This window comes from Orcinus orca, chromosome X (assembly GCF_937001465.1).
Source record: "Orcinus orca chromosome X, mOrcOrc1.1, whole genome shotgun sequence".
NCBI classification, from domain to species: domain Eukaryota; kingdom Metazoa; phylum Chordata; class Mammalia; order Artiodactyla; family Delphinidae; genus Orcinus; species Orcinus orca.
The window spans coordinates 84,312,507-84,340,402 of NC_064580.1; the positions used below are offsets into that span (position 1 = coordinate 84,312,507).

The window sequence follows — 27,896 nt, forward strand, 5'->3', positions numbered from 1 at the left end:
ACACGTGACACCTCAAAATGACTTTATTCTTATCTTGTAGTTTCCTAAACTTGAGACATTCATACTTGAATACAGAAATTGTGGTGTCCAGTCTTTTTCTGATCCAACTTAGTTACATATTAATGCTCATTTTTAGAACAGGAAAAAAAATTGTAACAAGCTATTGAAGAATCACAGTGATTTAAGAGGTGATTCCAAGGACTATGTTTTGTCAACAGGTATAGTTTCTAGTCCCACTTTCACATAAAAATTATCCCCCTCCTCTTTCACAAAAGAAATTTTTTAAAAAGGTGGGGAGAAGACCAAGAAAATAATCAATTCAGTCTACATAGAACAGTATCGTACTAACGGGCCCTTAATGAATGCATGTGTGCTTCTGTGTATATGTGTGTGGTTTCTGAATTTTCAGCTCAGGATTGGAGGGCATTCAGTGAAAGCTGCCTGCATGCAGTTGCTTCAGGCTCTAGAAGCACTCACAGAGGCTCTGCTTATCAGGTAGAGTGACTTGACATTAGGATTTTGCCATGGGAAAATCCGTCTTAGCTGTTATCTGCCACCAGTAATGGGTTTTACCAGGGAAACACATATGCCAGCTGTTAAGTTTCATGCTGGTGATGGAAACAGAAAACAAATCAATCATCGAATCACCATTATTAAATGCAATATGCAGCAGTGAATAGCTGTGTCATCTTAAAAGTAATTTAATTATGGATATAAGGGTTGATGTCCAATAACTCTGGAAAGGCTGGCTTTTAATTTGTTAAATTAGAATATGTTTTCATTTCTAATGCATAGAATTTTAAGGAATTTTATGGTTTGGCCGTGTAGTACTTTCATCCAATTCTGCAAGCATGTTTTAAAAATGCCTGTTATGTACCAAGTTGGTACTAGTTTCCAGTGATACAAATATGATCAAGATATGGCTGATGGCTTTAAGAAGCTCACACTTAATTAGGGAGCTGGATATCTAAACTAATGATAAGGCAGTATATTAAGTGCTATATCCATGCTAGGAACAAAAAGCTGTAGAGGTCCAGAGGAGGGAGTAATTAATTCTGCTTGGAAGAGTTCAGGAAGACATCCTGGAGGAGATAATATTTTAGCCCAGCCAAATGTTTTCAGGCTCAGAAGGAGTGGGACATAAAGAGCTTTCAGCTAAGACATATAGGCTTGGAATTTACTGACTTTTTCCAAGAATGGTGAGTACTCTGGTATCGCTGGCTCATTGGGCTATCTGGGGGCTATTACTTTACTTACCAGTGAAGTTTTGAAAGGCCCTGAATGCCATGCTTATTACTTAAGCTTTATCCTATAAGGTAGTGAAAAAAATCATGTATAAGTAGTAGGATCATAATATTTTTCAAAGGTAACCACAGTAATGAATGTGTAGAAAAAACCAGAGTAGAGTGAAAAAAATTCAAAATGAAAATCCAGGAGACTACTTTAAATTCATAGCTCTTTCATACACCTGACATTTTTGGAGTTACTCATTTGTTCTTTCCTAAGACAGAGACTGTCCTTTAATCCTTTTTGCATTCATATTGCCTACCATAGTGCATAGCTGTAGAATAAATAGATTAATGAATGAATGATCTAAGCAATAATTGTGGAAGGCTGTAAACAAGACAGTAGAAAGGGAAGCAGAATTTTACAGGGTGTAGCGTAGGCTTAGGAAGAGAAAGGTCAAAGACAACTTGATGGTTTCTTACTTGTATGATAATTGGGTTATGATGCCTTTAACACACGTAGGGAACAGGCAAACCACTTTTCACTTTACTGGATTTGAGTTCATGTTGGAGCATCTTTCTCTGTATGTCCTGTGGAAGAAGTAAGAAATTGATTATGAGTCTGTACCTCAGGGGAAAAGCCTGGGCTGGAGATAAAGATTCAAGAAACGTAAGCACATAGATCAATGATCAAAGTCAGGGGAGCAGATCACACAGAGTGAAAATATAAAATAAAAAGCTGGGGCTTCCCTGGTGGCACAGTGGTTGAGAGTCCGCCTGCCGATGCAGGAGACACGGGTTCGTGCCCCGGTCCAGGAAGATCCCACATGCCACAGAGCGGCTGGACCCGTGAGCCATAGCCGCTGAGCTTGTGCGTCCAGAGCCTGTGCTCCGCAACGGGAGAGACCACAACAGTGAGAGGCCCGCGTACCGCAAAAAAAAAAAAAAAAAAAGCTGGAAGCATGGGTCACTAATATTTAAGGAGTCGGTAGAGAATACAGTGTGGAAAACCAAGGGCTGGTCAGAAGCATAGGTTTGATTATCAGGGAAGTCTTTGGTCTTCGAAGTCATTGAAGAGAAAGTTTCCAGAACTGTTTTAGTAATAAGGAGTAATTCAGTAGTTTCCTGTATTGATGCATATGATATTATGGATATATATGCAACACACATATATTAATATAGACTTGGAGGATAGTGAGATCACCCATATCTGGTGTTATGTAATTTCATACCTTAAAGCAATAAGACAATTTCTAGGAAGGAGTGAAGAAAGAAAAGAACAGACACTTCTTGGTTTATGTCTCATTTAATAGAATGGTTCTCTCATTTTTCAAGTGATCAGCTTGAAGTAGTTTTGTTTGGTTTTTTTATGTGTGTTTATGCATTTCAGTTTCATTGATTACAGGCTTTAAAAGGTTTTAATGTGGCCAAGTATTGAGGATGTAGCTGTAAGAGTCTTTATGTGGTGGTAAACTCCAGCATTTAATAACTGCTGAAAATGCAGTGTCTTCTCTCTTATTGTATTTGACAGGTTTTTTGTTATTATTTTGATACTCTTTATTTTGCCAAGAGGTAACTCATTCCCAAAGGTATTTTATGCCAGGGAAATTTCATTCCACTTTGTATAGAAGGCTAGGTTTTATATTATATTTTGAGTGTGCATTTTTACTGTGGATTATAAATTACTGGAATTACTTAAGCAAAATTCATACCGAGATTCTGTATTTTCAAACTGATAATGACCATATGCACTGGACGGCAAGCCCAGAAAACTGCCAGCAAACAATCATCCTTGTCTTTAGGAAACAGTTAAGTCATTGTGTCATGCTTCAATCACCATTAAATATATCGGTGGATAGACTCATGGATTCATTTCTGTTCTTTATATTAAACCAGGTTTTTCCTTTATCATCTTTAGAGATGGAATTTGGGATGTCTGGTATGCTTACTTGTAACTTTACAGAACCCCTTTTCTTTCTGTAGCTCACTGGGTTAGAGAGCATGTAGTGCAATATTTGAGAGTGATTGGTGGAGGCCATTGAATGGGAATTAGCATTTAGGAAGGTTCCTATTAAGAGCTAGTCACTCTGCTTCATGTTTTACATATGTTAGTTCACACGCTACGGGAGGCACCTTGCTGTGGTGGAAGGAATATGAACTGGAAAGCTCTACTGATGTGGGTTTGAAATCCAGATTTATTACTTGTTGGATGGACAAAGTTACTTCACTGCTCTGAGCCTAGGTTTTTTTGTAGTAAAAACAGAATATTTACCTTGAAGAGTTATTATGATTTAAGGGATAGAGATATATAACCTAAGGCACTCATTAGATAGGAAATAATAGAATAATCAATATCATTAATAATAGCGGATATTAGAAAGGAAATTAAATGTTTGATTTTAATTCTATCATGGATTAAATAATTCATGCATGGCATACAGAGAAATGGGAAGGTATAGGCAATCACTCTTTTTTTTTTTTTTTTTTTTTTTTGCGGTACGCGGGCCTCTCACCACTGTGGCCTCTCCTGCTGCAGAGCACAGGCTCCGGACGTGCAGGCCCAGCAGCCATGGCCCACGGGCCCAGCCGCTCCGCAGCATGCGGGATCCTCCCGGACCGGGGCATGAACCCGTGTCCCCCGCATCGGCAGGCGGACTCTCAACCACTGCGCCACCAGGGAAGCCCCAGCAATCACTTTTTAAATAAAACTTTAAAATGTTAATTTGGCAAGCATGTTGGATATCGTAGGTTTGTTAAGGTCAGTGACTGTTTCATGGAACTCTTTCCCTTCCTAGTGTAACATCTTGCCCCCTACTAGGAACTTAACTATTTCTTTAATTGTATCACACTGAAATTGTTTGAGGTAGCATGATTTTGTAACTAAATTGGCCCAGCAAATTTTATTCTTTCATTTGAATATTTTCGGTTAATATGACTATACATGCAGTCAGTAAGTCGAGAAAGCCACCTGCTTTCTTGTTGGTAGGCCACCTAGCTAGTCCATCTGGACTTGGTGTAGAGGGCAGCTTTAAAAACTACCATTAGGTCTGCATATTGTCAGATTTCACACCTTCAGGACACCGTTGGTAACTGGGTGATAGCCAGTTTATTTCCTTCAACTAATGTTGTAGATAAACACTTCATATTTTAGTTTAGCCCTGCTATGACAGAATTACAGTGTTCTAATCTTCATCAGCACTTTATGATCCAGAAACTTTGTATTTCAATAAAAATGCCAGAGGCTGCAGGTTCTGGAGAACTTACCATTTGAACATACCAATTTTGTTCATTTGTTGACTCAGATAGATGGAGTTGTATTTCTTTGCCGTAGATGTTGACAGGACCTTATGGGCCTTTGCTGTATAAACATTTAGTTCTCTAAACAATAATTTCCAATCTAGTTCTGGTGGTACTGCTAAATACTACTTTTCTCTTACTATGACCCTGGAAAATGCTCTTTCATCATCAGTAAAAAGAGGGTGGGGTACTTGCTTACTGTCAATGTGGACTTTCTTTTCCTGCTTGATTTCATTAATGAGCAATTCCAGGAAGCTTTGGGCCATTGTATCACTTTGTTTCATTCCATTATAGATATTGATGCAACATGGATCACTGAACAGTATAATCTCTTTTGCACAGTTTCTATTGATCTTGTCCAGTAAATCATTGTATGCTGGGTTTGTTCTGAAATCATTTTGGGCATAAAAACTGTTCTTGAGTTTGACAATCAGATACCTTCTTGTAATAGGCAAACTTATGCCAAGCTGGGATTCAGTCATTTTGTTTCTGTCTCCTTCATACTATAGATGGTTATTTTTCCTAACTTCTCAAGTGAGTGGTCTTTACGCCATTTCCCTTCACTTCTTCCCTGCATCCTGTAATATGGCTTCTGTTGTCATTGCTCTCTTGAAATTGCTCTATATGGTCTGAAATGGACTGTTTTCTTCTGGTCTTTTTTTCGGGACTTAGTCTATGCTTGACCTTCTTGCTATGTTTGACACTGTTGATTACTTTTTCTTATTGAAACATTTTCCTTTCTCACTGTGGGGGCAATGTGGTCTCCTGTTTCTCACACCGTTTTGCTTGTTCTTTTTGTCCTCTTAATTGGCTGTTCGTCTCTGTGTCCACGACTTCAGGCATCATCCCCAGGGTCTAATCTTCTGTCTTAGATTCTTTCTCACTGACTGTTCAATCTCCGCTTAGGCTTCAGTTATATCTTGAAGACAAGATCATCAAATTCGCATTTCTCTTCCTGCACCCTCATCATTTTCCACTCTCATATTTCACATGTTTTATTCACATAGTATTTCTTGAGTATCATTTTCTAGATACCATGGGAGGTGGAATGGATGTGGGAGACAAATTTGTACCAAACCTGTTGTCTTCCCTCACAAAGTTGTGAGTTTGTAACTTAGGGAAGGCAGAAAGATGCATACATGAGCCTTAGTTAAGTAGGACAACATATGGAAGTACCTTATCAGTGATGTAGGAGGCAAACCATGTAGTGATAATTGGAGGTTTCATAGAGAAAGTGACACTTTATTTGGGTCTTAATGGATAGATATAGGTTTGACAGCACAGATGTGAAGGGAGGTGAGCTCAAATTATTTTGCAGTCCTTTGGGAGTCCTGTCATATTCTTCTGACTGTAGGTAGACTTGTCCTAGGTAGACAATACGCAAAATATTGCTTAAAATTGGGATCTGTAATCTTTTCATCTATATTAGACACCCAGAATAACAGTATGCACAATAACTCATGTCATACCCGTAATATATTTAAAATATATATGTATTAGAGGCAGAACTTCAAGGGTAATTTTAAAGAAGTATAACTGTTTAGCTTTCTATATTTACTTACTCCTATTGTATCTTATATGCCTTGGCTTTTAAATATACTACACCAGATATCAGATGTAATCTCTGACCTTTTAAGTGTCTTTTCAGATTTATCTCCATGAGCTCTGAGTGGAAAGCTAGATATATTAGCTCTTCTTTCATTCCTCTTCATGGATTGTCATACCCAACTTTGGAGTTTATGTTTTTTTCACCTGATATTTTAGAAGCATTTTCCAGGAAGAAATAGGAGTCTTATCATTTCTTACTAGCCAATTTGAAGCTTTTAATTTGATTATATTTATTTTTTAATTAATTAATTTTATTTATTTTTGGCTGCATTGGGTCTTCGTTGCTGCGAGCGGGCTTTCTCTAGTTGCGGTGAGCGGGGTCTACTCCTCGTTGCGATGCGCAGGCTTCTCATTGTGGTGGCTTCTCTTGTTGCAGAGCCCGGGCTTTAGGCGTGTGGGCTTCAGTAGTTGTGGCACGTGGGCTCAGTAGTTGCAGCATGCAGGCTCAGTAATTGTGGCTCGCAGGCTGTAGAGCACAGGCTCAGTAGCTGTGGCGCACGGGCTTAGTTGCTCCGCGGCATGTGGGATCTTCCCGGACCAGGGCTTGAACCCGTGTCCCCTACATCAGCAGGCGGATTCTTTACCACTGCACAACCAGGGAAGTCACTGATTATATTTCTTTATGACACCTCTGTTCCAAATTTTATGTATTGACTTCCTGCTCCCTCTCTGTAGTTATGCCCAGTGTTTAAGTTCACATTCAAAGTATTCCAGGCTGAAAGCAGAGGCACACTTTGGTGGCAGCCATGAGTAAGGCCACAATGAACCCCTGCAGTGATGGGACTGAAGTGGCTGGGGTGAAGTAAAGGCCAGCCTAATGGCGAGCACAGCAGGTTTGAAATAGTTTGCTAGGAAAAAGAGTCAGCAGGTTGCTGTCCTCATCCAGTCAAATTTATTTGCTGTCTGTGACTATTAGCAGCTGCTTCTTACCTGGATTATTACTTTCTCTTTTATGTTTCAGGTAAAACCTTCAATTCACGGGATTTCTGAGTTTTTTTTTTTTTTACACATAATGTAGATTTCATTCTAATCTTTATGAGATGTGTTTGACTTTATATGGTGATAGCTGTATCTGAATTCTACAGATTTCAGAGAATTTGGGAAGCAGTGCAGTGAGGATGCAATGTATTGATACACTGAGTTTTGCTATGCTCTGAGATTTAGTATTTAATCTTAAACATTGCTTTTATCTTATATATGCCTCTATAAACAATACAGGAACTTAGGCTCAAAAACTAATAAAAGGTACACAGAAGGCAATTACCAATTATTCTACAATAAACTATTAGGCTTATATTCTTGTTTTATACTGTATCTTTTATAGTTATGTTAAAAATGCTCTACAGCACTGAATATAGTATTATTAAAAGATAGTTCTTACAGGAGACAGAGTTTCTTATAGCTGGACCCTCATCCAACAACTTTTTTTTAAGTTCTTAAAAGCTTACAACCCAAACTGTTTCTGGCATTTAGTAGAATAAAGTACCTCATGGAAGGTCATTGTTAAATAGAAGCCACCTAACTATGATCTATTTAGTGATGTGCACACTCACACATAGACGCCAGTTATGGCTATCAATGCCTCAATATTAAACTAAGTGCATCTATGGAATAGATTTCATAGAAGTTGATTTAATTTATTTTGATGAATAGCTTACATGCTGAACTCAGGTTATCATTATTCTCATTGTTTATAGGTGATATCCACATGCTACTAGCTAGGAACATAACTGAAGTTGACCTTGGCATAAAATAGAGTACTTTCTTTAGGGATTATGTACTTTCACTAGAGTTTGGTTCTTGAGATCTATTGGTCTAAGGCATACAGTCTTTAAAATGGCTACCTGGTGTGCAAAAGCAATGAAACCAAGCTCCAGTGTGCTTGCTTCAGTATCATTTTGTTGAGCTCAACTGTGGATTTTGGTTAGACTGAATTTTCCCTATTTTGAAAACTCTAGTTTTCATGGAATAAAATATTTTAACTCTCCCTATTTTGCATATTCCAAGCTTTACCTGCTCTGGTTGTTCTTGGTGACGTGATAAAAAAGGAGCATGTTTACATCAAACAACGATGAATCTGTTTTCAACTATCTTCCACTTTCCTTTCAACAACAAATCATTGTTTTTTCCTTTCTCTTCTAGCATGGTGATAACTGCATCTATAAAAGGGAAGGGAGGCCCTGGTATCTAATATTAATTTTAGTATTATCTATTAATGTATTATGTACATACACATTTTAAATTAATGTGCAAAATGCATTCTTATTTACTCTTAAAACTTCTATGTACTTCTATGTACTTAGAGTGATAGATTATAGCAAGCAACATATGGCAAGATCCTTGCTCTCAGGGAATATATCTAGTTGATAATTGATTTAAAAATAGGGACTTCCCTGGCAGTCCAGTGGTTAAGACTCCATGCTTCCAGTACAGGGGGTGTGGGTTCGATCCCTGGTCGGGGAACTAAGATCCCACATGCCGCGTGGCGTGGCCGAAAAAAATAAAAATAAAAGTAAAGAGTGTGCCATGAGAATCATTCACTTTCTTTTAAAATCTCATCAGTTGTCACTACTGTGTACCCAGCTGTTGAGCAAGTGTTGCCTTCAGTGTTAGATTCTGAGCTGTAGAAGAAATTACAAACAGGACTTCCATAGGTTACTGTTGATGACATTTGCAGTTTTCAATTTGGGGATTTTTGAACTATTACAGAGTGTTGTATTATATGCCAGAGAGCAGTTGTTCTAAACCTTGTTGATATCCAGAATTACCTGGGGGGTTGTTAAGAGATACAGGTCCTGAGGCCCTACGTACAGAGATCTTGACATTTTGATTCTGTAGGTATGGGTGTGTTCCAATCCAGATTATAAGTAGATGAGAGAGTAGGGAAGGACAAGGAGATGGGGTCAAGCATTCGACATTCTTGATAGTATAACAGGATGATAGGTAGGGATAGAAGAGGGTTATGAATCTGTTTGTCTTAAGAACAGGATAACTCTAAGCTTATTCAAATTTTGTTCTGAACATGTCTTTCCAACATTTCCAGAGTAATCTCACATATTGCTTACTACTTTGAAATAGAAAGTCACCAACAAACCAAACTTGACTTAAAAAAAAAGAAAGAAATGAAAAGTTCAGATACCCCCCTCTCCTACACATGCTTTGATTGCCTTCAGCAAAATACACTGATGTGGTTTCTGAACTAAAGAAAATTACTGCTGAAAGATAAAATTGAAACCAGTTGGAATCCAAAAGGGGAAAACAGAGACGATGTAACTGTGGTTGTTTCCCATTGAGCTCAGCCAGTAACAAACCAAATTGAGATACTCAGTAATATTTTTATGTACATAAAGTAAGAGAACTGTATTATATGAAATTCAAAGTTCTGATTTATGTGTGTTTTTTATAGAACTTGGATTTCATCTTTTCATAAACCAGTATATCCCAAGTGAAACATTACCAAACATTTTAGCTCCTTATGAGTTCTCATTCTACCCAGATATTGATGGGATGGTAGAAGCTAATTTTATAATTTTATTAAGGCTAATTTGTTTTTATGGTCATTTTACGTGTAGACATATGATGAAATCATATGAGAATATACAGAGAATAAATAAGAGACAGTTATGGTCTGGGATTAAATCGTTGATCCCCGTAGGGTTGACACACTTAAAAAAACATCAGGAGTATAAATGTGTTTGATTACATGAACGCTATTTGAAAAACAAAATTATCAATCAACAGTTACAGTAAGGCACTTCTAGGTGCTATTTTGCAGGGAAGAGGTTGAACATTTACTCACATTTTCAAAAGTTGAAGTAAGAATAAGTTGACCTCAGTTACAAAAGGAAGGGGATGAGGGACTAGATACTTACTGAGCACTTATTATGTCAAGGGTTGGTAAACTACAGAAGGCAAATCCGGACTGCCACCTAGTTTTGTGAATACATAGGTGTTATTTGAAAGCCGCCATGCTTGTTTGTTACTCATTGTCTATGGCTGCCTTCGGGAGACAATGGGAGAGTTGAATAGAATTGCAAGAGACTGTATGGCCTGCAAAGCCTGAAGTATTGACTATCTAGCCCTATCCGGGACTGCCACTTACACAATTCCTAGAATTTGCCTCAACTGCTTTTCAAAGGTTCTCTTGGTTCATGCCAGAAGTCTGTGGGGGTGGCGGTGATCACACTTCGTCAGCTAATGTTCTTTGGTTTGGGCTTCCTCATCAAGCCTGTGCCTCTTATGAGTATATTGCTCCAGTCCGCACAACCATTTTTTAAAAATCTGGTGACTTCTCTGAGTCCTTGGGTCCCTGATATAATCTCTAAGCCTCTCACTCTAGTTCTTCATAAGTTACACAGAAATCAGTTCCTCCAGCTACCTAGTTGCTTCCCTAGAAGTAACTAATGTAATAAATGTCTTGTAAATCTTCCCGGAAACATTTACGTATATACCGGCAAATACACATCAATATTTTTTCCTCTGTTTTCCCCATAAATGGTAGCATGTGCTGTACAGTCTTGTATACCTTGTTTGTTTCATTTAACGATATTTGTGAAGATCATTCCATAAAGAGCTTCCTTGGTCATGGATATAGCAGCAGAGTAGTCCGTTGAGTGGGACACACGATGGTTTAATCAGGCAATCTTCTATTGATGAGTTTTTGGGTCATTTCAAACCTTTTGCTATTAAAAACAATGCCCAGTGATTTCCCTGGCGGTCCAGTGGTTGAGACTCCGTGCTTCCACTGCAGGGGGCATAGGTTTGATCCCCAGTCCAGGAACTAGGATCCCACATGCTGCATGGTGCGGCCAAACCCCCCCCCCCAAAAAAAACAAACAATGCCCAGTGTACCATAGTTTATTGAATCTGTCTCCAATTGATGAACATTTGTAATCTTTTGCTAGTAACAATACTGGAATACATAACCTTAGACATAAATCATTGTGCACAAATGTGAATATATATGGATTATTCCAAAATATATATACATGGATAAATTCCAAATAATTGGAGGGCCTGTTCTTTTCCAGGCACAGATTTAGGTGCTAGCATGTAACAGTGCACAAAACAGTCACAAATACATTTTTTAAATGGAGCTGACATCAAAGTGGAAGGAGCAGACAATAAATAAAGAAGACATGTATTATGTCAGATGGTGATAACTGCTATAGAGAAAAATGAAGCAGGCAAAGGGGGAAAGGAGTGCCAAGAGGGAGGAGTTATGATTTTGAAGCACATCATCAGGAAAGATCTCTATGAGAAAGTGACATTGACCAAAGATCTGAAAGAAGTGGGGGAAGATCTGGGGATGATATAACCTCGAGTGCAAAGGCTCTGCTGTGGGAGTTGGTCTGGTATATTTGAAGAACAGCAAGGAAGCTAGTGTGGCTGGAGGAGAAGGAATGAGAGGAAAGTAGTAGAAGCTGAGGTCACAGTAGCTAAGGAGAGGACATGGAATATAAAGTAAGGCCTTCTAACTTATGGTTACCAAAGGGGAAATGTGGGGCGGGGGATAAAGTAAGAATTTGGGATTAACATATAGACACTACTATATATAAAATAGATAATCAACAACACCTACTGTATAGCACAGGAAACTCTACTCAATATTCTGTAATAAATTATGTGGGAAAAGAATCTGAAAAAGAATGGATCTATGTATATGTTTAACTGAATCACTTTACTGTACACCTGACACTTACACAACATTGTAAATCAACTATATTCCAATATAAAATAAAAAAATTAAATTTAATAAAAAACAAAGCAAGGCATTCTAGGCTACTGTAAAGACTTTGGTTTTTACTCTGAATGAGACAGAAAACCATAGGGGGTTTCTGAACAGTGGAATAAAATGAATTGACAGGATATAGTGAAGAAGGGCAAAGATAGGATGGAGACGGCTAATCAGTTTACTGCAATAACCTAGGCTAGAAGTTACGGTGGCTTAAAACCCTTGGGTAGGAAGTGGAGGTGATCAGAAGTGATCAAATGCTGGATTTGCTGAAGAGTGGGATGTGGCCTGTGAAAGAAAAGAGTCAGTGATGATTCCACCTTTTTTTTTGCTTGAACAATTGGAATTAAGTTGTCATTTGTCGAGAAAAAGACTAAAGCAGATTTGGGAGTCAGACAAGGAGTTTGGTTTGGGATGTGCTAAATTAGAGACAATTACTGGGCAACCAAGTGGAAATATCCAGGAGATTAGAAGTTTCTTTTTAGGATACATAGTCTCCCAGTTTCTGTCGTTTGAATAAGTCCCTGGTGGGATCTAGAACACTGACGTTCTTCTAGACATGCTCAGGTATACTTGAAACCCAGACTGAAAAATCCTACATTGTCAAGTTGAGGCTCTGGCTCCAACTCTCTCAGGGTGTTATTTTGCTCACTCTTGCTCAACAAGGTTAATTGCCTTCTGCATTAAACTGAATTGTGTGCAGGACTTGTACCAGTCTGAGATGGACCACATTAAGAAAGAAAAACCTGGATATGATGAATGCCCAAACTGTATTCTCAGCAAGAAATGCCCTATTAGCCCAGTGGCACTGGGTTTTAACATCATAATTCCTACTGTGATGTTTTCTCAATACTCCTCTTTATTTGACACACTTAGCTCTTGGGGTTTCTTGCTGGACTTACTGATTTGTGACAAGAAATTAGGAAATTTGACAGAACAGGAGGTCCTCTGAGTGTATGGGATGGCCAGAAAACATCAGTCCCTACGTAGCAAAGCCAGAGCCAAGCTGCGGGTAAAGGGATTAACTAGAACTTGAGTCAGGTACTCACAGAGATTAAAGGTTAACAGGAAGAACTCCCACCACCTCATTTGTCAAGTACCAGGTTGAGGTAAAAACCATACTTGAGTTTTGGCATTTAAATGATCATTTCAAATGAGGGAAACTCTCCCTAAAACCTCTAAGCTAACTTTATTTGTCCTTCCTAAAATATCCATTACCTGCTTAGCTATTGAGGCCCAATTGAAGATATACAACATTAGCTATGCACGTTGTTAAACATAGTGTTCTGGTGACATTTAGCAGTGTTCAGGAATTGGTTTAATGAACAGGTGTACAAGTATATTAGTTATGCAGATGTTAATTTGAAGTAACATGTGCTGCCTGATTTGGGGGGTTCTTGTCTAAAATACAACCAGTAAGATTTGCTCCTTAATTTGGAAATCATTACAATGTGTGTGTGATTCCCACCATTAGAACCATTAGTCTTGTGCAGTGTGCTCTAAACTTCGAGAACACTCCTGGTAATGCCGTTCCTATGGCTTCAGGTACTGTGCAGGTGTCAGGATGAAATCTACCTTTCTGTGGGATGCTGTAGTTAGTGCACAGCTGTAGGCAATGTGGAGAGGGGAAGCTTCACAGCTGCAATATGCGGCTCTTGTAAGAGACAGAGAAGCAATTTCCCAGTGCATATTACAGCAGCCTTTCCTCCCAAGGTTTGGTAAACAAATGTGTTACTCCTCACAAAATGGATTCACAGACAATCGAAAACAAAATTGTACTTGCTTTCCAAACTGACTAATCTTGACCAGTATGTTTTTTTTTTTTAATCATTCTCTTCTCTATTGTTTCTGATTCCTGCTTACACTTGGTACTTGGGATTCCTGAGGCTAACTAACAGTCTGTAAACTGTAAAAAAGGATGGACATATTTAAGTATCAATCTAGCCATATCTTTATTTTTATGTTGAAAAGAAAGGTACTTTGCACAGGCCAATATAGCAAACATCCATGCAGCAGCCTCCCAGAATGAACAAATGCTAATAACATTTAGTCTTATTTACTACAGATCTTTGCTTTGTAAGAAATAAAACATTAAAGTTGAGGTTTTAAGGGTTCTACTTATTCTAGTATCACTTTCCTCCTCCAAGACAAACACTGTCATTAATCTGCTGAGTATCTATTCTATGTTTTTATAATTTTTCTGTATATATATATGTGTGTGTGTGTGTGTGCGTGCGTGCATACATGTGTATGTATATATATACTCGTCTACAAATAATACAGAAGATTATTTGTGTTTTATTTTTAATTTAGATGAATGCTAATATACTGCATTCACCATTTTCCACCACTTTTATTTTTCCATTCAGCATTGTATTTGGGATCTCTTCTTGTTGAAATATTTAGTTGTAGCACTGTCACTGTAAATGCTGGGTTGTATTCCATTATATTAATATACCACAATTTATTTACCCATTTCATAACCCCTGGCATGTGGGTTGTTTCCAATTTTTGTACTGTTATAAACACATGTCTACAGTGAACATCCTTGTCTCCTTGATCGTTTGACCTGTAAGTGGAAGGATTGGGGTATACTCAGGGTAAGCAGACCTTAAATATATTTGGCATTAATAAATGCTTATTTTAAGGTTGTCCTGATTTTTATTGCTACTGTTGGCACAATCAAATCCTTATTTCTCCACCTTGTCATCCATACTTGGTATTGTGAGACTTTTTTTTGTGATTTCCAATTTGATGAGTGTGAAATGGTGTTTCCTTGGTTGTTTTCATTTGCATTTCCCTGATTTACTGATGAGGTTGAGCATCCTTTTATTACTTGCCATACGACCTTGGGCAAATGACTCAATTTTTGTCTTCCTTAGTTTCCTCCTTTGTAAAATGACATTGGTAATACCTATCATATAAGGTGATATAAAAATTAAATTAGTTAGTTCCAGGCACAGAGCAGATATTTAATAAAAGTTGATTTTGGTGAGGGTTGTGATGTTTGTGGTTGTAGTTACTACTACTTCTAGTACTACTACTACTATTATTATTGTTTTAGTTATTACCATTAGTACACTTACCTCTTTAGTGTGTATGCAGATACATATACATGTATATATACGTGTGTGTATATATATGTATATATACGTATATAAGCCTTTGTGCATTTTTCAGTTGTGTTTGTTTAATATTTCCAGAAATGCAAAGATAAAGATGATTTGAAGAGAGTGGAAGATAACAATTAAATGAAAAAATCGTTGCAGCTATCAAACAGAAAGCATAGTAGATTTTCCCTGCCTGCCATTGTCATAGTTGCACTCATTTGAACAATTGTTAATTGAAGCTAAAATAACAGATGTTTCAACTAATACATGAAAAGTTATTTCCATATAGTTAGAATCACTTCTGGAATTGTATGCAGGTGAACAAAATATGTACATATGTCAGGAAGTCACAATTATTTTATTTGTATGATATATCTGAAATGACAGTTGGGCATTGTTGAATATGCATGCATATATGTATGTATGTAGCTATATAAATTTTCAGTGTGGCTTGGAACACTACTATTATTAGCTTTATTTACCCTGGCTTTGTATATAGTGCACTTAATAGGAGGTGTCATATTTTACTTTTCCATATATTCCTTCTTTTAAAAAATATTTCTTTTCTTTTCTTTTCTTTTCTTTATTTTTTTGGCTGCGTTGGGTCTTAGTTGCAGCACACGGGATCTTCGTTGAGGCATGCAGGATCTTTTTTTCTTGTTCCGGCATGCGGGCTTCTCTCTAGTTGTAGCGTGTGGGTTTTCTCTCTCTAGTTGTGGCGCACAGGCTCCAGGGCACATGGGATCTGTAGTTTGAGGCACGCAGCCTCTGTGGTTGAGGCGCTCGAGCTCAGTAGTTGCGGCACATGGGCTTAGTTGCCCCGTGGCATGTGGGATCTTAGTTCCCCAACCAGGGATTGAACCTGTGTCCCCTTCATTGGAAGGCGGATTCTTTACCACTGGACCACCAGGGAAGTTCTCATATATTCCTTATTCTATGATGTCACACATCAGTTGATGCTGATTTGAAGATAACAATATTATCTAATATGGAACTATGGCTTCCAATAACAAAAGGGAGATTTGCTGAGTGCTATGCAGGTATTCGTTCAAGCTATATTATTATGGATAAGGAAATTATAATTGTTATATACCTTTTGGAGATACTTCCACAATTAGTAATTTTCCTATGACCACTTACTAAAGACATGTGAGTAGACATTTAAGTCTTGTGTACCATTATATGCTCATGCTAGGCTAACGCATAGTAGGTGTTCAACAAGTATTTGCTGGATGAATAAGTGAATGAATGAATAGTATTGATGCCGACTTTAGGAATCAATCTTTCTCACAGGAATTTTGAGATAAATTAGTTATAAAAATTTTATTATGATTTATGGCAGTTATCACCATGTAAATCATTCAGTGTTACCCATTTATATTATCTTAATATTTGCTACAAATTACGAACATCTTGACACATGTTCTATGTATCCACTGGGATAGTGGAAATTAATAGGGGATTCCTGAACATTGCCTAAATTAGATTGGGGAAAGAATGTAACCATGTTTACTTTACTTATGCTGATGATCATCCCTCAGCTGTAAAGGAATAAATTTATAGTACAGCTGCATGTAAAAATCCATGTATTACAGGAAATATAAGAATACTCAGTAGGCATTTTATGTCAGATAATTAGTATCTTGATGTTAACATATCTTTAATAATAATACAAATGGCTTTATTATTACATCATTATCTTCCTACAGACAGTATTTTATAATGTTTCATCATTATTCAGTCGATTAGCATTGCCAATTTAAGCACGCAAATTAATTTAATCCATCGGTTTTAAGCCCAGTGGCTGTATGGGTTTTCATTTGTACAGGGAGAGATCACATACGACTGGAGGCCTCATTGTGAACCTGAGGATCATAGGGCCATTGATGCTAAAATCAATTTTGGAAGTTTTTGTATTGAGAATTAAAAAACATCTCTAGTCTCATTCAAGTAATTTGAAATAATTATAGAATCACTATAATTTACTTTGTTTTAAAATAAATTTAAGGTTTTTTTTTGTTGTTATAAACACATTTAACATGAGAGCTACCCCCTTAACAAATTTTTAAGTACACAATACAGTATTGTTAACTGTAAGGCTCAGTGTTATACCACAGATCTGTAGAACTTATTTAACTTGTATAACACACTGAACAGTAATGCCCCATATCCCTCTCCCTCCAGCTCCTGGCAGCCACCATTCTACACTGTTTCTATGAGTGTGACATTTTAGATGCCTCATATAAGTGTAATCATTGCAGTATTTGCCCTTTTGTGATTTGCTTATTTCACTTAGCATAATGTTCTCCAGGTTCATCCATGGTGTTGCCTATGGCAGGATTTCCTTCTTTATTGATTTATTTATTTTTCTGTGTACCCTAGGATGGTGATTTTCTTTCTTTTTTTTAAATTAATTTTTATTGAAGTATAGTTGCTTTACAATGTTGTGTTAGTTTCTACTGTACAGCCAAGTGAATCAGCTATACGTATACGTATATCCCCTCTTTTTTGGATTTCCTTCCCATTTAGGTCACCACAGAGCATTGAGTAGAGTTCCCTGAGCTATATAGTAGGGTCTCATTAGTTATCTGTTTTATACATAGTATCAATAGTGTATATATGTCAGGGACTTCCCTGGTGGTCCAGTGGTTAAGAATCCACCTCCCAATGCAGGGGATGTGGGTTTGATCCCTGGTAGGGGAACTAGGATCCCACATGCCACGGGGCAACTAAGCCCACATGCTGCAACTACTGAGCCTGTGCGCCACAACTAGAGAGCCCTTGTGCCACAGCTACAGAGCCCACACGCTCTGGAGCCCGTGCCCCACAACTGGAGAGTTCACACGCCACAACTACTGACCCTGCATGCTCTGAAGCCCGAGCACTGCAATGAAAAGCCCACGTAGTACAATGAAAGATCCCATGTTGCACAACTAAGATCCAATGCAGCCAAAAAAAAAAAAAAATAGTGTATATATGTCAATCCCAATCTCCCAATTCATCCCACTCTCCTTCCCCCTTGGTATCCATACATTTGTTCTCTACGTTTGTTCTCTACATCTCTGTCTCTATTTTTTCTTTTCAAATAAGATCATCTATACCATTTTTCTAGATTGCACATATATGCATTAATATACAGTATTTGTTTTTCTCTTTCTGACTTACTTCACTCTGTATGACAGTCTCCAGGTCCATCCACATCTCTACAAATGACTCAATTTTGTTCATTTTTATAGCTGAGTTATATTCCATTGTATATATGTACCACATCTTCTTTATCTATTTCTCTGTTGATGGACATTTAAGTTGCTTCCATGTCTTGACTATTGTAAATAGTGCTGCAGTGAACATTGGGGTGCATGCATCTTTTTGAATTATGGTTTTCTCTAGTTATATGCCCAGTCGTGGGCTTGCTGGGTCATATGGTAGTTCTATTTTCAGGTTTTCAAGGAACCTACATACTGTTCTCCACAGTGGCTGTATCAATTTACATTCCCACCAACAGTGCAAGATGGTTCTCTTTTCTCCACACCTTCTCCAGCATTTATTGTTTGTAGATTTTTTTTTGATGACAGCCATTCTGACCAGTGTGAAGTGATACCTCGTAGTTTTGATTTGTATTTCTCTAATAATTAGTGATGTTGAGCAGCTTTTCATGTGTTTGCTGGCCATCTGTATGTCTTCTTTGGAGAAATGTCTATTTAGGTCTTCCACAAATTTTTTGATTGGGCTGTTTGTTTTTTTGATATTGAGCTGCATGAGCTGCTTGTATATTTTGGAGATTAATCCTTTGTCCGTTACTTCGTTTGCAAATATTTTCTCCCATTCTGAGGGTTGTCTTTTTGTCTTGTTTATGGTTTCCTTTGCTGGGCAAAAGCTTTTAAGCTTCATTAGGTCCCATTTGTTTATTTTTGTTTTTATTTTCATTACTCTAGGAGGTGGGTCAAAAAAGATCTTGCTGCAATTTATGTCAAAGAGTGTTCTGCCTATGTTTTTCTCTAAGAGTTTGATGGTGTCTGGCCTTACATTTAGCTCTTTAATCCATTTTGAGTTTATTTTTGTGTATGGTGTTAGGGAGTGTTCTAATTTCATTCTTTTACATGTAGTTATACAGTATTCCCAACACCACTTATTGAAGAGGCTGTCTTTTCTCCATTGTATATTCTTGCCTCCTTTGTCATAGATTAGGTGACCATAGGTGCATGGGTTTATCTCTGGGCTTTCTATCCTGTTCCATTGGTCTATATTTCTGTTTTTGTGGCAGTACCATACAGTCTTGATTACTGTAGCTTTGTAGTATAATCTGAAGTCTGGGAGCCTGATTCCTCCAGCTCCGTTTTTCTTTCTCAAGATTGCTTTGGCTATTCGGAGGATTTCCTTCTTTTTGAAAGCTAAATAATATTCCATTATATGTATATACCACACTTTCTTTATTCATTCATCCTTTGATGGACATTTAGATTGTTTCCATATCTTGGCTATTGTGAATAATGCTGCAGTAAACATAGGCGTACAGATAACTCTTCAAGATTTGAATTTCAATTCTTTTAGATATATACCCAGAAGTGGGATTGCTGGATTGTATAGTAGTTCTATTTTAATTATTTGAGGAATCTCCATACTGTTTTTCCTAGTGGCCCTAGTGGCTATACCATTTTACATTCCTACCAATAGTGTACAGGGGTTCCAATTTCTCAGTATTCTCACCAGCACTTATCTTTTTTTTTTTAAATAATAGTCATCTTAACAGGTGTGAGGTGATATCTCATTGTGGTTTTGATTTGCATTTCCTTTGTGATTAGCAGTTGAACATCTTTTCATAAGCCTGTTGGCCATTCCGTATATCTTCCTTAGAGAGATATCTATTTGAGTTTTAATTGAATTATGGGATTATCCATTTTTTAAATTAAGTTATGGAATATTTAAGTTTTGTAAGTATTAGAAACATATATGCAATAAAAGCATCTTAGGAAAAGTGGCATTTTCTAGTCATTATGAAAGCAGGAACTTTTTAATATAGGAAAGCTTCAATACTATATAGTTAAGTTTCATACATCATTGCCTCTCTTCAAATTCTATATTATCTAAGCCTGTGGTTGTGATTGCTAAAGAATGCTTTTAAAGACAAGAAAGCCAAAGGTGATAATAGCCACTGGTCAGTATCTACTGATCCTGGTGAAAACATTATTGTTTCTGAAAGCCTGTTTAGTTAAGGAGTTATTTTAAACTAGCTTTACTCTAATGATTCTCAGAACAGCAGTGCCCACTCATGGAATTCTTACCATTCCTTGAGCCTGAGATAAAACCAAATTGTATAATACAAGGAAAATATACTAGGATTCAAAAAACAAAACTGTGAACTCAAGATATTTAAGAGATCTAATCTTGATTTTAAACAGTCTGTTCATGTGAAAAGGGGAGAGGTTGAAATATACTTTTAAAAAAAGCAAAACTATGAAGTCATACAAAATGAGCATTATATATGCCTGGGTTAGTCAGGAGTCTGTTAGTTTGCAGGATAATCTTAATATGTCTTTCATACTATAGCATTTTCATTGTATATGTACTTTGTTAATTAGTCTCCCATAGTGGGATTTAAGGCATATTGAAAGATTAGGACAGTTTTCTTGACTAATCTGTTTGACTAGGACACATTTCTGAATGATACTAGAAGTAATTTCAATAAAATTCAGATAATTTTTTTTATTGACAAAAGGACTGACTCTTTGACTGTTATTTCTTTATATAGAGTTGTGTTAAGCTGGGAGTGGCTTGAAAATTAGGATAAATTAAAATGCTGATTATTTTATTGGAGAGACACTGTAGTCTTAGATCCTTTGGGGGAATACTTGTGGTGGTTTTAAAAGAATATCTTAAAAGTCATTTTTCTTCCAGTTGACCAATAACTCTCTTATCTTGTGTAAACATGGCAAACTACTTGGCACTCCCATAAGATCATGATTGTTAAGTGTAATTACCTAGCCTGATTGGACTCTCCATCACTTTAGATTGGTCATACTTGTAGAGCTTAGCACTAACTGTTAGGAATTTAGTTATTCAGGTAATTATTTTTTTCTGTGATTTTTGTAGTAAGTTCATTTAATTTTCATATATTTTGCACCAGTAAAACAAAGGGGGGGGTGTCTTAATGGACCCACAATATTTTGATGCCTTCTAGAAAGTTTTCCAGATGCTCACATCTGTAAACACATAGCTTAGCAAAAAATCTACTGTGGTCGCGGGTTACTTTTCCTCTCAAGAAGATCAGTAACTCATTTGTGATCTCCTTAACAAAGATCAGATAAATACTGATTGCCTCAAAATGACATTATATTTTTTAAAAGTAATAAAGAAACAGCATGATGATGGCCATGTGATTTAGTGATGAAATTTAGCAGCAAGAGTTTGGGCCCAAGAGCATATCATTCTACTTGACTGAAAAATGTTGGCTTTACTTTTCTCATATTTTTTCCCATTACCTACAACCCTGTTTTTATATTAGAAGAGGTAAACTGCCAACACAGGAATATAGTGGTAGCTGTAGAATTTCTGTGTAGGAGGGGTTTAGGGATTTGACATAAATCTTCATTTTCTTAGCAGACAGGATGTTGTTTTTCACTTTGGTTTGGGGGATGGCTTGTTTGGAGGGAGGGCTGGTGGAAGTGATGGGGGTCTAAAGCCCCTCCTTGGCACTGTCAGTCCTCACGGTTTCAGGACATTTTAACCGTTTGGAACTCAAGGGTTACCTTCTGAATATAGCATAAATAAATCTTTCGTTCAAAGAAAGCAAAGAGCACTAAAAAATGGTGAGGGAGACAAAGGGAACTTACTGAAAAGACCATGTCTTTGAGGTTTATTAATTATGGGTATGCAAATAGGTGCTAACTGTTGTGTAACTTGCAAATGTTTCATGTCTATTCTTCAAAGCAGTCCCAGCAGGAGTTTTTATATGGCAACCTGTTTAGCAGTTAAAGTTACCTTAGATATCTTTAAAGCAATTTCACTGAATTAAAGACCTGCCTAAATTTTAGCATATTTTAGGATAAATGCACATCTGCCTTTTTCCTCAATTAGTCCAAATTAGGGAGATTTTTCTATATATTTAATTCCATTACTGTAGGAACCTGGTTAAGGAGTAATTAATGCTGCACATTAGGTAAGAAGCAGCAATTGATTTTTGGTTCTATTTGGCTTATCTTTTCTGCTTAAGTGCTGATATTTAATTTGTAGGGAAACCTCTAAACAGGTCTATATTTTTATGTTTATCCTCTTCCTTGAACTAATGAAATAAACTCATTTATTGATTTGGGCATGAGCTTTATTAATGTAGTTAATATGCCTTACTAATGTGATTCTGTGTATTTGGATTAGCACTGTTATTATTTATGAATCAACATTTTTCTTTCAGTTCAAAAGAATGCAGAAGCTTTTGAAGAAAAGAAGACCCTGCCTACAAAGAAGAAAGTGAAAGAGTTGAGAATTTTGGATCCCAAAACAGCCCAGAATCTTTGTATGTGATTATTTTCTCAGTAGGGAGTGGTGGTGATGGTGGTGGTGAGGGGTTGTTGGATGTATTTAAAACAAAGTTATAACTTCTTTGAACAGGTATATTTAGCACCTACTAGGAACAAAATTCTGTGTAAACATGATTTAGGCTGCCTTTTTGTCATTCAGCCATAATAGAGACTACCATAATTTAGCCTTGGCTAGGCCAGGTGAAATTTAAGAATAATAAAGCTTTGGAAAGTACTGATCATTCAGCATTGTTAGAGGCCACAGTGAGAGGAATGGCAGAGTTGAAGAGAGTGTTATATATTTTTTTCCTTCTGCCTAGGCCTGGGAGTGATAGTTTTAGAGTATTCACTAGTCACATTGGGCAAATCCTTTTACTACTATTTGCTTTATATTTGAAGGAATTGTGATGTGAGCTAGTTGTTAACCACTGTACTTTAAAACTGGTTAGTGAACCTTAAAGCCTTTAACAAAGCAGTCAACCATTAAATACGCTTTTCCTAAAGTAGCTGGACAGTTAAACCCATCTTCATTTACACAGGTCCTAAGTTTTTCTTGACATAGTCTCCACTCTGTATTAAATTCAGCATTTGTGTGTGTGTGTGTGTGTGTGTAACCACAGTATGCTGTGTTTATATTCTGAGGATTCTAAAACACTATGTATGAGAAATTTCAGCACATCAAGCATTTCTAAATATGCAGAGAAATACCTTGGGAGTTTATTTTGTGAAGGAGTGTGCTATAGAGAATCAGATTAAAGTAAACAACTCGTCATTCTCATTCTTGTGTCAGTAGGAATGTTGCTGTCAGAAAAGCAGTCTCCTAATAGCTGTTTTGCCTGTGTACATTGCTTACCCGACAGTCCTTTTTTTTTATAAAGTGGATGTTCAGTACTTTAAAAAAAAAAGAAACATAGTATGATCTTAATTGCTAGTTGATATCTGTCAACATTATTTATTTGGACTATGGAGGTCTCATTTGGTGTTTATGTCTAGGTAATCATTTGCCTGGACAGGGGAAGATGCTTTTTAGGTACCAGGGAAGGCATATAGACCTCTCCATGAAAAAAAAAAAAAATTCTTAGGAATATATTTATGTTCTGGTGGTAAGAACACATGTATGTTCTTTAAAAAGTATGTTCAGTGGAGGTTAAAGTGGAATGTATTGTTGAATAATGCTTTCTGAGTCACTGTAAGCTTTTCTAGGTATAATTTGTTGAATTATTCCCATATGGCATAATATATATCCATTTAAGAAAAAGTTGACAAGGGAAATCATTGGTTCAACATAAAAGCAACTAATAGCACACCTCATGAATGTCATCAGGGATGCAGAGAACATTGAGGATTCAGACAGTTTAATTTTTTCTTATGTGGGAGAACTGCAAAGTAGATTGATATGGTTTTCTTAGTATCGGGTTACTTTACTGTCATTCTTGAGAAGTGCTGTATTGGATGCATCTGACAATCTCCATGGTAAATTCTACGTTGAATTAAAAGGCCTACTTGAGATAAAATTTCTAACTTTTCATGGGTTGTTTTGTATTAGCTTCATCTAAAATGCATAAGCATGTAGTCATCAGTGCTGTTAGTAGTTTTATCTTATATATAAATACACATGAGCTGTAAACATTAGACCCTGAGCTAATAGGCCATTTTGCCTAGATGAGTAGTATAGTCCATCAAATGGAAGCTACTTTTGTTTGCTCATAATTCTGTAGAGTAATATTAGTGACAGGAATTTTATATTTTGAGTCTATGAAATGGGAATCAGGTATTTATTAGGACTTTAAAATGGTGATGCTGCTCTCTTTTTAATAAAATCAATTTTTATTTTAGCTATCTTCCTAGGATCATATCGTATGCCATATGAAGATATAAAAAACGTCATTCTGGAGGTTAATGAAGACATGTTGAGTGAGGCCTTAATTCAGGTAACTTGCATATTTTGCTTTTAAATTTCATTTTCACAGATATTTCTAGATTGCTGTCCTTTCAATGGAGTTGTGTGAAAATGTTCTTCTATGTTTGGATAATAGAATTAGGAATATCTAGCTGTGTGGACAGTAAGAGGACTCAGATGATCTAGGTTCTAGGTATGTGTCTGCCATTTATTAGATATGTGTCCTTTTAAATTTAATTCTGTGTACATGTAGACGCATCATCCTCTGTACATAAAATTGCATCTATTTCATCATCACAATGACACTTTTAAGTAGACATTGTTATTACCATTGTATGGACGTAAAAGTGTACAGGCCAAGAGGTTAAAATAGCTTCCTCAGGATCAATGGGTGAATGGTAAAGTTATCCCTTGTTAAGCACTTAACGTGCTGGGGATTGTGCTCTTTATATATTTTATCTCATTGAATCCTGCAACAGTCCTATGAGATAAGTACTATTATCCTCATTTACACATCAGGAAACTGAGGCTTAGAGAGATTGCCCACTGTCACCTAGCTGGTAAGTGGCAGAGTAGTAGAGCTGAGACTCAGAACAAAGCCTATCAAGACTCTAAAGCCATTGCTCTTTTTATTCTATTATTCTGCCTCCTATGGGCAAACTGTGTCAGTTTGCTAAAGCCCTATCTTCTCATCTGACATTACTAGGTCACTGTGAGGATTACACCAAATAAACTGCTTGGTAGAATAAAGCACTCTATTAGATCTAATTCTTAGAATTCTTCATATGTTTGACCCTGTCTGGTTTAATTTTTGGAAGGAAGAACTGCAAGATATTTCATGGATGGGCATAGTCATTGCAGGTTTTTTGTTGTTTGTTTTTGAGCCTCGTGGCTTGCTTTGATTTTAAGAAGATTGAGTAGTTTATGCTGTAGCAATTTTGTTATACCTCCCTTAGACTGTCTCTAAATCTCAGAGCACCATTGTCTGCCATTTGAGCAGGCTGTGTCTATATAGAACTTTCTCCATTGTGTAGTGTAGGCTTGCATTACAGTTTACCCTGTAGGACTAAGAGTTAATGAGTTTATGTAGGCTCTTTATTATCATGACACAACTTTATTAACCTCAACAAAAGTTACACTGTGCTAAGAAATTCCCTTGTGGAAAAGTTTTTTGAAAAATGTGTTTTCTTTGTCTAGCTAGCCAGGTCCAGAGTTCTCTGAGTTGAAATGGAGAGCTGATCACATTTGTCCTGCCTGGCTTAGTCCCGTGATTCTTTGCACAGTAGTCAGAATGAGCAAGTTAAGAAGCCTATATGTGACTTAGTTCTCCCTCTTTTTATCCAGTTGGACAGTTTCATTTTAAAGTACAAAAAGGCAAACAAACATCTGACTCCTATTCAGTAGTTGAAGCTTTCTAGTCTTTTCTGTATAAGCAGATTTTAGTAAAAGAGAACCATATTTTGAAGAATTAATCAATGTAGGCATTTATTTTGCCCATTAAAACTGTAGCTTTTCCTTCACATGCCTTAGTAAATAAAAAAGAGTGTAAATATGCAGAATGCTACTGTGATATTTATTTACCAGTAACATTAAAAACATTTATTATTTTTTAAGTCATGTTTTCAGCTCTTTAGGGAATGTAAGAAACAGAAGGAGTCTCACTTATGAATGGCCCTCTAATATGCAACAAGCTTTACAAATTTATGTATAGCAATGTATTACGTGGGATTTTTTTTTTTTTCTGTTTCACTTGATTTTGTAGCATAAACGATACATATTTGTTTCTCTCTTTAAATTGCCTGGTCCAGTTGGGAGGAAGGAATTGCTTTCAATTTGGAGAAGGCAGTAAATTATGTCTAAATTACTGAACTCAGTTGGTTTAATCTTATCCACTATGCAGTCAAAAGGACTGCTTGTGAAATCACATTATTATGCTAAATCTCGGAAGGTGAGTGAAGGAGAACCACAAAGTGTAGATCCTGCCAGGTTCCTTCTGTGAGTGTTATACCCATTGCTTCCGTGCATTTCCTGTTTGCTGGGGGTGGGTTAACCTTTTTCTGTCTCATCTCTTCCTCTTTTCTAGACATCCATTCCCTTTTCTAAGCCTGTATCTTTCTCTTTTTCACATCTCTGTGTGTTTTAGCACTTGCATCCTTTGCCCCAACAATTTTGTGCTTTCCTTTTGTTTAAAGCAGGCCACTGAAGACTTTTTTCCAAGCTGGCTTGCCTTCCTCCTCGATGCCAGATACTCTAAAATTTCTTCTCATTCCTTACCCTGCTCAATCAAAACTCATTTTCTTACTTCTGCTTGTAGGAGAAAACAATTTAACATGTAATTTAATAGTATGCATGGTTGGAATTGTGCTGCTCGGGTACAAGGCACAAACTGTGAATAACTCATCTGAGTTATGAAAGTTAATATTGCGTTTATGCAGACAAATCCAATGTCTGAGTATCTTCTAGTAAGGAGGAAGGTCCTGGGTAGAAACAGTCATTTGATTTTCAAGTACCCAAAGGAGACTGCTTCCCTCAGGCCAGAGAAAAGACTAGATCACCACTGCCTTTCTCCCTCCCATCCTAGAAAGGGTTTGCTTCAGTGATGCAAAAGTAACATCAATTTGCCATTCAAAGGAGCTGTTTACCATTTATGACTAATTACCATGTAGCACATTGATAATGCATAGCATTAAATATGTATCATCAGATTAACTTTGTTGTAAGTTCTATTTGATTACAGTGCTAAACTCCATCCATGCATAATCATAGTTTATTGCTCATGTGGCATGGTTGTCTCCTCATAACAACAAAAACAACAAAAAACAATTAAGGACACATTGCTTCCCAGAGACTTGAATTAACACCAGTATGGGTCAATAAGCTCTTTCCTGCCAGACAACTAATAGATTTTAGTTATTTGTCAGGATAAATCCTTTACTAACAAAACAAAACAAAACAAAAACAAACCCCCAAATGTTAATTTAATCAGCAAAAGAGAGCCCCAAATTTAAGGTTATTAATAAAAATATTAATGTCTCCTTTATTTCAAAATATCTAAATTGAAGCTAGAAGTCAAATTCACTATATGGAAGAAGTTGAAAAGTCCTAAAATACTTACAAGAACACATAGAAACACTTAAAAAGTACACCATATCCTGAGATTGTTGAGGAGCTTCTAATATATGCAATTATGAGTTAGTTCCAAATAATGTGTACTAAATTTAGGTGATTCTTGGAGTTATTATTTCAGCTTTGAAAATCTGCTTTAGTGTAATTTAATTTGATCTACTGAGAGAAAACTCTAAGACCGGTGTTTTTAGGACATCAGTGGTAAAAATGAAATATTTGTAGGCACATTTACATATAGAACATTGACCAAAAGAAAAAGAAATTAGCAGTTTTAAAAAAGTGATTCAAGTGTTGAAGGAAAAATAACAGTATATTCTATTTTAGAACATCAGTGCATGCAAATGATTCTTAAATGCTGAGGAAATTCATGTTGGTAGGGAG

At 36.7% G+C, this 27,896-nt stretch overlaps 1 protein-coding gene across 3 annotated transcripts in view; it reads left to right on the forward strand.

The window, feature by feature from the left end:
• Positions 1–27,896, forward strand: part of DIAPH2 (diaphanous related formin 2) — an 893,504-nt gene that overhangs the window by 366,817 nt on the left and 498,791 nt on the right. For all 3 annotated transcript variants that reach the window (XM_049705081.1, XM_033412217.2, XM_049705082.1), the window contains exons 19-20: positions 22,384–22,485; positions 24,326–24,420. In XM_049705081.1, the coding sequence (XP_049561038.1) occupies positions 22,384–22,485; positions 24,326–24,420 (197 nt within the window). The remainder of the gene's footprint in view (positions 1–22,383; positions 22,486–24,325; positions 24,421–27,896) is intronic.